Genomic DNA, 13,094 nt, shown 5'->3' with positions numbered 1-13,094 from the left:
ATATTAAATGTATAAAGTAAGTACGTATGGTGTACACGCATCCGGTACGTTTCGTGTACGAATCCGATACAAGAAGATCATTGGTATTTTGCCAAATCCTTTTCAATGTAGCGGACTCTTGCATTTAGCTTCTTTCCTCTTCCCCCCCCCCCCCTTCGCCTGCATTTCCTTCGATCACGTTTGGAATAGTAATGCATTGAAAAAAGAAACGGGAAAATAAAAAAAAAAAGAATATTTCTCTACATTCTCCATTTTGTAGGAGTCAAAATTGTATGTATGGTTTTTACAACAGAACTTGATGAAAAAAAAAAAGAAAAAAATATTACACAAATTGTTTTGTTGTTTGTCAAGCATGCAAAGAAATTAATTGCAACAATTAATTGCAAAAAATACTTGGGTGTGTTGACCAATGATAAAGATATAACAAATTTACAGTAAGATTATGACATGTACTGGAGTTTTACAACAAGGATATTTGATATTTAATTAGTTTACTACAGGATACCTTTTAGTTGTCAAACATTTGAGAGAGTTGCCATTTTCTAAGTGGCAAGAAAAAATGTATCCCCCACAGCATATTAGTCTACCTTCGAGTATAAGTGGAATCAAAACAATCCTTTAGACACTACTACCCTAGTTTAGACCACTAGTATCATTATAAACATTATCCAGAGACGTAAAAAGGTTCAAGGAATCCACTGACACCCGTTAGTACCACCCATGGAAAGTTTAGTGTGAATTAAAATCTTCATTTCTTCAAGAACACCTTTATCGATGAATCTGAATCATTATCTTCATAAATCAAGAATGTTTACAACAGTATTTCAAGGTTTGCATTATTATTATTTATGATATAAAAAAAATAATAAAAAATGATTTATGATGTATATGTAGAATAATATAAATTTAAATAATGTTTTCATCTTCATCTTCTTCTTCTTCTGCTTCTTCATCTTCATCTTTTCATTTTTCTTTTGATCGTTGGGGATATCGATTCTACCAAAAAATATACATCATATGATAATCAATACAATTCTTGGAGAATAAATTTTTTTCTATATATATTCTTTTTGTAAAAAGAAATTGAACCCATCGCGTGGATCGTACATGTTCTTCATTTCCATAACAATAGAGACCAAAATCTTCCACTCATTCTCTCATAAAGAAAGAAAACTTTCAATCTCATCCTTCTTTCTCAACACAAATCCTACATAGAAATAAAATGCAAATGTAAATTTAAATCCACAAAATTTATACTATTATATAAAAAATAAATAATACGATGAAACTTAGAACAAATAAAAATAAAAATACATATTATACTATAGTTATCAATAAAGTTCATTAAAAATCAGATAAAATATTAGAACAATTCGATTTCATATATTTAACCTTTCATGGTTTCATTTTAATAAAGTTTTATGAATAAATTATAATTTTTTTTAAAGAAATGATACACATATACTTTAACTTGGATAATTTGCATTAATAAATAATAATAAAGTTAATTATAATATATTTTAGAAGATGTTATCCGTGAAAGCGAGTATAGTGACGCGTCGTATTTGGAAGATGGCATCCGGGAAAGCCCCTGTAGTAGCGCGTCGTACCAGAAGATGGCATCCTAGAAATCCCCTATAGTAGCTCGTCGTACCAGAAGATGGCATCCGCAAAAGCCAGTATAGTGGTGCGTCGTACTTGGAACATTACAATCGCGAAATCCCCTATAGTTGCGTGTCGTACTGGCAGATGGCATCCGCGCGTGCCATTATACTGGTGCATAGTGCCTAAGAGGTTAATTAGACCCAAAAAACAAATCTACTTACTTACAAATAAACCAATGATTTAAATTATCTACAAAAACACAATTAAAATAAAATAATTGAATTAAAAAATACTCAAAATAGTTTTCTTAGATAAATTTCATTTTAAGTTGTAAAAAAAAAAAAGAAGAAAGCATTCTAAAGCATTGGAAACCCTTCGATACGTATTTCACACTTTTGGTCAGATCGAAGAAAGTCTGCCTACACAAATACATTCCTACATACATATCTACCTACATACATACATATATATTAGTAAAAGAAAAAAAAATAACACTTTATCTTTCTCACTCTTTCAAATGGGGGGTTGAGGTGGAGCATCGATGGGATTCTTTCCGAGGCTTGCACCTCACCTTGCCGGCAAGTATCTACCGTGTGGTAGCATGACTTGTCTTCAAGAAGAAGAAAAAGAAGAAGAAAAAAAAAGAAGAAAAAAAATAAGAAGAAGAAAATAAGGGGATGAAAGAAAGAGGGGTTGAATAAGAGTAAGAAAGAAAGTAAATGGTGGGAAGGTGAAACCAGTGGTGGGAGTACCAACGAAGGAGGAGAAATCTAGTGGGGAGTTGGATGAGGGTGTAGGTGGGTGTAGGTGGGTGTTAGAGGAAGGGGAAGTGATGTGCGCGGGCGCTCTCGTTCGGTCCAGATTCCTCGTAGCATCAAGCAAGTGTCTGTTAGTTTCACTGTTCGTAAAACCTGATACTAGTAGTAGTATCAGTAATAGTAGTAGTAGATCCAGCAATAGTAGTAGTAGATATGGGGACGGCTTGATAAACGGGTGTAGGTGGGTGGTGTCTATGCTTCGAAAGGGTGGTTGGCTGCTGGGAGCGAAAGTGGCGCCTCTAGTCGAGCGAAATTTTACCACCCCCAGCTCACCCCATTCTCCCCACTTTCCCAAAGCTTTGCTGTCGAGGGAGGACAAGCAAAAGCTGTAGCCTCCTTCAGTCGTAGGTGCAGTGCGTGGCGAGTGTGCAGCGCCGAAAGAGAGAGAGAGAGAGAGAGAGAGAGAGAGAGAGAGAGGGTGAAAGAGGGTGAAAGAGGGTGAAAGAAAGGGAGTGGGAAAGAGATAGAAAAAGCTTCCCTCTGAGAACCGGCGTGGCTTGGAGTGCGCGAGGTTAGAAACCCGTCGGCACAAACACAGTGCGTCCAGAGCAATTGGATGTTAACATTAACTTATCTTATTTTTTTTTCACTGTTATCACATATAGTGTGTTTAATAATATTATATACGTATATATACATATATATACATATATATGAAAATATATATGTATACATATATATTTGTATATTTATTTATATAATATTATTATAAGAAAGTTATGTTACGCGTCGGTATGCTGTTGTATTTACGTTTTATCGTACCGTCAGATCAAACATCCTGTTGTTGTTGTTCATCGTTATCTTCTATTTTGATTTGTACGTTTTTTAATCTTCCTTGTTCTGTATAATCATTTTTAAATATTCTTTTTCTTTTAAGATTTTTTATTTTTTTATTAGGGAAAGTTTTCTTACTTTTAGTTTCTTTTATCTTTCAATTGTAAGATGCAATAGCTAGTTTATTGATAATAAAATGATTTAATTGAGATTATAGTGTATAGATAATAGATATCTATTAAATGAAAATTATTAAAACATTTTGTAATAATTTGTTTATTGATAATTTAATTATTTAATTGAAATTACAGTGTATAAATCATAGAAATTTATGAAACGAAGATTATTAGAACATTTTGTTACTAATCTTTCCTTTTATCTCAATTACAAGGTGTAATAAAATAATATTTTAATTGAAATTATAGTTTGTAGATAATAGATATTTATTAAACAAAAATAATTAGAAAATTTAATTTTTTTAATCATTTTTTTGTTTCCTACCCCATTTCTCTTTCTCTCTCAAACTTTTCGTCCGTCTAATAAGTGTCTCCTCTTTCAACGATAAATGATAATAAATCTCTTCCTACCACAATTTTTGTTTATAAAAAAGGAAGGTAGGGACTTTAATGTTCAACGTGAAAATCCCTAGTTTGGTTTTTTCTATTTGAAAATAACGTTATCGTTGACCCACTTTTGTCTGGGGGTAAAAGCAATTAGACATTCTCGTTGTCGTAGAATTTACCGCGCGTGTTACATAGGGGAGGAAAAAAAGAAACCAAACAAAAATAAATACTTCAAGTAAGAAAGAAAGAAATAAAAAAAGGGTTCAGTAACATTTTTCTGTGTATATGTGTATCTATGTGTGTGATACCAACGATCAATCTTTCATTCTCATACGTGTTTCACGAATAAGTTTTATTTTATATATGAATAATTGTTTTTAAATAATTCTTGATCATATTCTTTTGTTTATTAACTTATTGACTAACTGTTTCATTCATTCATTTATTCATTTATTCATTCATTTATTTATTTATTTATGCGATATCGTAAATTTGAAGTTTCACGTTTGTGTATTATCGGTGCGTGATAGTCAACGTCGAGAGTTGAATTTACGACGACCATAGTCTGTGAACGTTGTTACCAGAATTTGGAAAACGTGAGTGAGAGAGAGAGAGAGAGAGAGAGAGAGAGAGAGAGAGAAGAGTTAGTGTGATAGAGAGAGATAGAACTACCTAATCGGGTAATCCAAATCCCTTCAGGGATTCAAACCGAGAGACTAAAACTATGTCGGACTACGATCAAACTCAATCTCTACGATCTACTATTATCCTATCGGATCATTTTCTCAGATTTATTTTATAGTGATTATAATTTTTAAATTATTGTACATTTCAATATACACACATACATATATATTTATATACATATTTCGTTTTTATTTTTGTGTTGCAATTTATTGATAAGTAATTTGTATTATCTCAGATTTATTTTATAGGGTGATTAACTTTTGAATTGTTATACATTTAAACATACATATAAACATATATATGTATATACATATTTTATTTATTTTTGCGTTGTAATTTGTTGATAAGTAATTCGTGATAAGTATTTGAAATATATATATATGTGAATGTAAAATTAGAAGCGTGTACTCTGTGCAACTTTGTAATAATTACATGTATTTATCTTGGGTAGTTGAAATTCGATGATAAATCAAATAAAATGATTGACAAGGATATTTCCGAATGATTTCCAAGCACACATTCCATACACACACACACACATAGATACACAGACACATATATATCTTCATTTAATAAGTATGTGTTATTACTTTCTGTCTGCCATCTCTCTGATTTCTCTCAGTTGTTGAAATTCGATGATAGATCAAACAAATGTGATTGACGAGAGCATTCAAAGAGAAAAAAAAATAAAAAATAGTATCGTGAATAAAAATGTATAAATAGGATTAACTATACTATCATCTATCACAATAGGAATTATATTCAATCAGTGTAGTATTTTGAGGTGGTGATGGTCATATTCTTCGTTCGTTAGTGTGGGGTTAAAAACAAGGCGCGAATTGTGCCTGAAAAATGCTCGTTGTTCGTGGTTTTTCTTTCGTTCGTTCGTTCATTCGTACATTCGTAGGTTCGTTTCAGCAACGTTTCGAAATATCGATCATCACAACGTTGAAGAATCAAGTGGTTCAAATAACAATACCGTTCGCTAGTTCCGATCGAGAGTACCGGTTTAATTACACGCTCTGTGGAATCTCTTCGTTCGAATCATCCGCGAAACTTTGATCATCTACTCTTTTTTTTTATTCTTCTTCTACTTCCTCTACCTTTTTTATTACTTTTTATCTTTTATCTGATCCCTTATATCTTTACTTTCTTTTTTCTTCTTCTCTTTTCTATAGTTTCTACTCCTTTTTTTTTTATTCTGTTTTAATTAAGTGAAAAAAAAAGGTATGAACTTAATTCTCACATTGTCTTTTAAATTTAATTCGTTCTTTCAGTATATTATTGTATTCTTATTTTTATTTTAAAATGAAAAAAGAGGATTAGATGATATGGTGATGAGCATATGTGACCGCGAAACTTCAAAGTGATTTTATTACATACGAGTGATAAATGTGTATATATACTTTTTGTGAATCCATGATGTATCATTTTGTTTTTTTTGTTAAGTAAAAACTTCTTTAGAATGAAAGTGATTTGATAAAAAGCGAACGAAAATCCATGGTAACGGCAACGAAACGATGAAACGGCTACACTACAAAAAAGAGAAAACGAGACAAACATATGCACATCTATAGGATTTAGTCTAAGAGAGAATGAGATAGAAGACAGTATGCATTTGTTTCTTATTATCTCGGTTTCCTCTTTATGCGGTGCTTCGTAGTCCCCACTCCTGGCTACTGAGTGTTGTATATGTGTGTGTTTGTGTGTGACTGCATACTACGAAGCGTAGACTCATATTAACTCAATCCACACATTTAAAAATATAAGTTAGTTCTTCGACTGGCCACTAGACTGTCCACGTTTCTCACAAGTAAAGCTGTTTTTTTTATAATAAATAAACCCTACAATTATGTTACTCCTGATACTCTGTATTTGACTCATTCTCTCGAAACGAAGGTTTCAACACGTGTGATCTGCACACATGATATTTTTGAAGTGAAAACTTCTTTAGAATGGGTGTGATTTGAAAAAAATGTAACGGAGCGGTAGGCGGCTATGTAACGGAGCGGTAGGCGGCTATGTAACGGAGCGGTAGGCGGCTATGTAACGGAGCGGTGGAAGGCGATGAAACGGCCGCGGTACTAAATAAGAAGAGAATACAATTATTCTACACCAGATATTTTGTATTCGTCTCATTCTATCGAAACTTAATTTTTATTATCATTTTATGAAAGAAAGATTTTGAATAGAGTTGAAATCTGTCTTTTATCAACAACTTTCCATTTCATTAGGTTAAAGAAAACTTTTCTACGACAAATTAAACGAGTTCTAAATTTTAGTAGGAGAGAATGAGAAGACTGGGTATGGCAAGGGAAGGAAAAAGAAGCAAAAGGATAAGGGAATGGTAGAAGGGGTTTTCGTTAAAGAGTATTTAGCGTGTCTAACTAAATAGATCGTATAACATCGGCTAATTAAAGTACCACTATTTATCTATTTTACGGTTTATAAAAACTGTATCAAACTATATTCACATGTTACAAACTTTAAACGGTTTTAATTTTAACACTGTTTAAAAAGTAATTTACGAAACGTTTATAGAGAATCATGTAGACAAATTTATGATTATATTTGTCATTATTATTATTATTATTATTATAAAATGATTTTTATGACAATTATTATCAAGAACATAATTTAAATTTGTTATACTAAAGATGCACTTATTTTGGGTTTTTTTTTTTTTAGCATTTTTTGTTGAAATAATCGATAAATTTTGTTATACGCATGATCTCATTCGAGTATACATATATATATCACAGATTTTTTTGATACTTTCGGATGAGATTAACGTGTGAAAGATTTAATGATAGTAACGATAGAACACCGATGTAGATTTGCGTTATACGAACACGTTGAAACAGGAAGTATGGAGGACACTATACGAGAATATCGGAATAGTATCGGAAGTTTGGTGTTTGCTGAACTGAATCGACGAATCCGTTTCGATCTTGTTGTTATATGAATTTTTGTTCGATACAGTTGATCATTTGTTTTTTCCTTTTTTTTTGTGACTATAAAGAATAGTCTATGCTATAACTCTTTTGTTTATCAAATAAAATGATATTTAAACCTCTAGTCGAAATTTACGCTATTTAAATCATATTTTTCATTTTAAAACCAACCAATAAAAAAAAATTTGACCATAAGACAATTTGATAAAAAGAAGAAATATATTTACATAATTTGAAACAGAAAATAAAATAGAAAAAAAAACAAATATCATGTGTGCAGATCACATGTGTTAAAACCTTCGCTTCGAGAGAATGAGTCAAATGCAGAGTATCAGGAGTAAGATAATTGTAGAGTTTATTTATTATAAAAAAAAAAAACAGCTTTGCTTGTGAGAAACGTGGATAGTCTAGTGGCCCCAGTCGAAGAACTAACTTATATTTTTAAATGTGTGAATTGAGTTAATACGAATCTACGCTTCGTAGTATGCAGTCGCACACAAACACACCATATACAACACTCAGTAGCCAGGAGTGGGGACTACGAAGCATCGCATAAAGAGGAGACCGAGATAATAAGAAACAAATGCATACTGTCTTCTATCTCATTCTCTCTTAGGTTAAATCCTATAGATGTGCATATGTTTGTCTCGTTTTCTCTTTTTTGTAATGTAGCCGTTTCATTGTTTCGTTGCTGTTACCATGGATTTTAGTTCGCTTTTTGCAAATCACTCCCGTTCTAATGAAGTTTTCACTTCAAAAATGAAACAAAAAATGAGGGAAGACAAGAAACGTATTTGAAAGTTTATTTCATAGTAATATATATATATATGTATGAATGAAACACGAAATTATGCTTCGGTGTAACATCTTGCCAAGTTTACACGTATATCCCGTAACGCATCTTAAATGCAGTACCGCAAAACGCGGCTTACATGGCTCAAACCATTTGCATAAAATCATATCTATACTTTGCGGTTTGAATGATAAAGTGAGAAAGAGAGAAAGAGAAAGAGAAAGAGCAAGAAAGAGAAAGAGAAAGAGTACGTTGACACAAGTCCTCCCTCAGAAAAGAAAAAATAAGATTATTCAATTTAGTTTCTTGTTACTAAAGTTAGAAGAGCTTTTGAAATTCATTTAGACAAAACTTATTATCAGATTTATTTACCAGATATTCATGTAAGATTAATTATTATAAAATATAAGTTGTGAATGGTCGTTTTTTATTTTTGTTAGATATAATACGTGTCAGGTTTTTGAAATAAATTAAGTGATTAATTAAGTAAGATAATTGAGATTTTTTGTTATATTTATTTTTAATAGAATGAAATTAACATTGTAATGTGACAAATTTACAAATCAATTTATTATTTTAATAATAATAAATTTATTAAATTAATTTAATTATTTTGTAGATAAATAATTATTCAAAGTTGTAACAATTTTGGTTCTATAACTATAAATTTTTTTTTATTAAAATATTTATTTTTAAAGTTGTAACAAATTTTTTTCTATAACAAAATTCCATAAAAACCTAATACGTGTTAATTATCTTAAAAAAAAAAACATACACACACACACACAACCATCATTTAAAAGATCATAATTAAAATAGAAAAACCAAAAAACAGCATCAATTAATACAAAAAAAAAAAACAAATCAAACAAATACAATACATGTTATACGATACGAATATTCATCTATAAAATAAAAATAAAATAAATAAATTCGTTAAAAAAAAAAAAACGTGTTTCGTTTCGCAGATTCGATTATTCGATCATCGTGTTTGTCGAGTCGTCACATTGTCCAAATTTAAGAAGTTCATTTAAAACGTTCTAAAAAAAAAAAAAAAGTTCTCGGAGTGCGCGTAAAAAAAGGGTTTATTCGGGTCATAGTGGAGAAGAAAACGGGAATTCACGATGCCCCCCATAATAGGGGAAACTCTACGTGTGTGGTTTCTTTCGGCGTTGGTGGTTCACGGTGCGGTTGCCGGAAATCCGGACGCGAAACGTCTTTACGACGATTTGTTGTCGAATTACAACAAATTAGTGAGACCGGTTGTAAATACGTCGGACGTTCTACGAGTGTGCATCAAACTTAAATTATCCCAGCTGATCGATGTGGTAAGTTTATTTTTGTTTATAAACAAATATACATTTCTATTTCTATGTTTGTGTAAGATCATAATCACATAAACATAATACTACAATGAATATAATTTTTTAATTACTTTTAAATACTTTGATAAAATATGATCTTCACCATTGAAACTTAAAAATGTCAAAAAAAAACAAAAAAAAAAAATGAAAAAGAATATAAGAATAAAACAAGTGAGGAATGAAGAATGGATGTGGTGGAAGGGTAGGTGGGATAGATGGATGGATGGATGGGATTCTACCAAGTGTCCCTGTCATATTTCATAGCAAGCAAAATGTCCCTTAATGTTGGTTCACGTTGTAAAAGGGAAAGGGATTGAGAGTGAGAAAGTAATAATGTTGGAATTTAAACTAAACGAGTCTTTTACTAACACATACTACTACCCCATTTCTTAACACAATCACATAATCTATATAAACCGGAAATACGTTTTGGGTATCTTTAGAGAGGTCTAAACGTTTTTCTTTAACTTTCATGAAAAAAATATTTTCAGTAAAATAAGGGATGTTATCATTTTTCCTGTCTCCATTATTTTTTATTTTTATTCATCTCAACCCCTGTCTTTTTCCTCCTCTCCCCAGCCCACCACTTCCCCAACTCTCTCATCACTTTCTTCACTCTCCAAACCTCCCATCATCTTCTTCTCCACTCCCCAACCCTCCCATCACCTCCTCCAGTCCCCAACCTTCTCATTTTTTTTTTTATTATTATTCTCTGTCTTTCTTTTTTGATGGAACAAAAAGGTATGAGATTACTTGGGACAGAATTATAATCCCCTCCCTTCATCATCCCTTCCCCCCCCCACTCTTATCCAAGTTTGTAGAAGCCGTCGAACCCGTTTTGGATTTTATTCGGTCGAGGTGAGATAACTCGTTGGGAAGATTGAAACGAATTAAAGGGATAAATTATTCCAACTTGGTTTTCCTGAAAACCGTAACACTGCTGTTGCTGTTTCTGTTGCTGCTGTTGCTTTTGCTTTTGCTGTTGATGATGATAATGATGATGTGGTAGTAGTGGTAGTAGGTAGTTGGTAGTGGTTTTAGTGATCGTCAAGGTATTATGATAATCAGGATGTGATATCCGTCAGGGACGATAACGTATCATAAATTTCCTACTTCGTCGAGTTTCACGTTTGCTAAAGCTCGATTCTATCTGTTCGACAAATGGTCCGATTAATCGTGGCAAACATAGCGGTAAATCGCGACAGGCTGATTTCCAAGGATTTACGGGAGATACTTTTTTTTATTCTTTAAAAAAAAAAAACTAGAAAGAATAAGAAAAGATAAAGAAGAGAGAGAGAGAGAAAGAGAGAGAGAGAATATTAACTTATGTTTAGGAACATTTTTTTGTACTTTGAACTATGTTTCAATTTTTTTTTATTAAGACGCGATTAATAATTTTTTGACGATTTAAATAATATTTAATAAATTAAATTATGTTAATTATTATATTATTTTATATTAAATAGAATTATTTATTTAAAAAAATTAAATTTAAATTAATAAATAATTATACAATATTATAAATTAAATTATATTTAATAAAAATAAATATTTAATATATAAATTATATTATATTTAATAAGTGTAAATATTTAATAAAATAAATTAAATTATTTTTAATAAGTAAAAATATTTACAACAAAAAATTTAAAAAAATTTTGAACAATTTAAAAATATTTTATTCAAAATTGGACTTTTTTTCTAACACAAAACAATTAAAGATAGTTTAAATAATTATATAAAAATAAACAAATTTAATTAATCATTCATTTTATTCAAATTATTATGTCATATTTTGTAATTTTCTAGTGTACGAAATTTTTCCAGATCTTCGAATTTTCGAGATCGATTTATAAAATATTATACATTATGATTGTAAAGAAACCTTTTTGATAAATATTGATCTACCAGTACAGAAAAAAATAGAAAATGAAGGAGAAGGGATGAAATTAAATATTCCCAGAGATCATTGAACCTTGCCGAAAGTATTTTAGGTTATCAAATGAGATTTCACAGAACTTCGATGATATTTTTCACTCTCTTTTTTTTTTTATTTATTGTCTTATTATTTTTTTTTTTTATCTTCTGCTCTTTATTTGTATTATTTTCGTAGCTCAAATATAAACGAGTGGGGAAGGGTAAGGGTATAAACGATTTCAACGAAGCTGAGGACAAAGCTAAGGGTGGAAATATTCGAATTATTTCTGAACGTGTATTAGAATGATTTACGAAACGATTAAAAGCATAATACAATACCATAAGCTTACAGAAAATGATTCAAATAACGGATTGTGTTATTTCAATTAAAACATGTTAACCAAAATTAAACGTTAACGAATACCAACATTCTTCTTTGTGTAAATACTTTCCCATTATACATATACTAGGGGTGCCTCTCCACGCGTTGCTGTGGCTCACAATCAGTTCGATACACACGTATTTAATTCGAAAATTTCAAACTTTTTTGAATAAGCTGTAACAAACTGGACCATTCATGTAGGTTACATAAAACGTTTGTACTTTTAACATGGCGCCATCTATTGGATACTTACTCAATCCAGTCAACGAATTACCTTACACCGCCATCTGTTAGAATCTTACCGAGCTAACAGAGATAATCATGACTCTTTGTTAATAAAAAAATAATTCGATTGTAAATTGAGATATAAACTATTCTATCTTTCGAGTTGGATGAAACTGCACACAGTGTGTAAAATTTTGTTAAAATCGGTTCAGTAGTTTAGGAGTCCATTGCGGACAAACAACGTGACACGTAATTTATATTTAAACCTGTAATCGTTTTTATTTATTTTGTTGTTGTTGTTAAACAATCGTTCAAATAAAAATGTGCAAAATTTGTCAAATGATACACCTGCCATGAAACCTTGTGAACGTTCGTTTCAAATCTTTCACATACTCGCCTACTAACGTTGAAGTATTATTTCCATTAACACGTACAGAAACCACTATTTGGCTTTTGACCCCCTCAACTTCACCCTCATCACCCCTCTTTTACACTTTGCCTCGCGCGTCGTTGACTTTACCGTTCTTGTAAATTACACGGAACGATGCAAGGGACCGAGTTACGTTTAAATTGCAACCCTTTTTCCCTCAGTTTCAACCGCATCGAACCGTTGAAATTTCATCGAGAACGATTTTCCTTTTTCCAATACTTCGTTTGCTTTATTTAAAGTATACTTTCTTTCTTTATTCCTTTTTTTTCGTTTTATTTTTCTTAGTGGTAGGTTCGATTACTTTCCTTTTCCGATTTTCCAATAGAATTCGATTATGTATTTCTAGAGGAACACGTTGCAGGATAAAACATCGTAAACTCTGCTTGGATAAACCTATCGGTTGGTGTTTATTTGTCAGAAATCAAATATACATATATATATATACAAGGATGCTGAATCACTAAGTTACTGTAAATTTATTATAAAATGTTTATTTCATATAATTTTAAACTATTTAGTAAATTGAAACAACACTCAAAATAATAATACTACAAAAAAATATATAAAGTAAGGTTAGTTATA

General features: G+C 30.9%; 1 protein-coding gene across 7 annotated transcripts in view; it reads left to right on the top strand.

The window, feature by feature from the left end:
• The first annotated feature begins 2,782 nt into the window (after nucleotides 1-2,782).
• Nucleotides 2,783-13,094, top strand: part of nAChRalpha4 (nicotinic acetylcholine receptor alpha4) — a 185,045-nt gene continuing 174,733 nt past the window's right edge. For 2 of the 7 annotated variants that reach the window (XM_089176759.1, XM_089176758.1), the window contains exon 1: nucleotides 9,429-9,522. Coding sequence is in view for 5 of the 7 variants with exons in the window: in XM_089176757.1 (XP_089032883.1) it covers nucleotides 9,319-9,522 (204 nt within the window). In the remaining 2 variants the exon portion in view is untranslated. Of the gene's footprint in view, nucleotides 3,240-9,162; nucleotides 9,523-13,094 lie in introns of those variants that run through there. The other 5 variants (XM_089176756.1, XM_089176757.1, XM_015330883.2 and 2 more) reach the window with 5 other exon arrangements.

Source organism: Polistes dominula, unplaced genomic scaffold (genome assembly GCF_049000335.1).
Source record: "Polistes dominula isolate Pdom_NZ unplaced genomic scaffold, Pdom_raw_medaka contig_80, whole genome shotgun sequence".
Classification (NCBI taxonomy): Eukaryota; Metazoa; Arthropoda; class Insecta; order Hymenoptera; family Vespidae; genus Polistes; species Polistes dominula.
The sequence above is the reverse complement of the archived record's forward strand: the minus strand, read 5'-3'. Positions and strand labels throughout refer to the sequence as shown.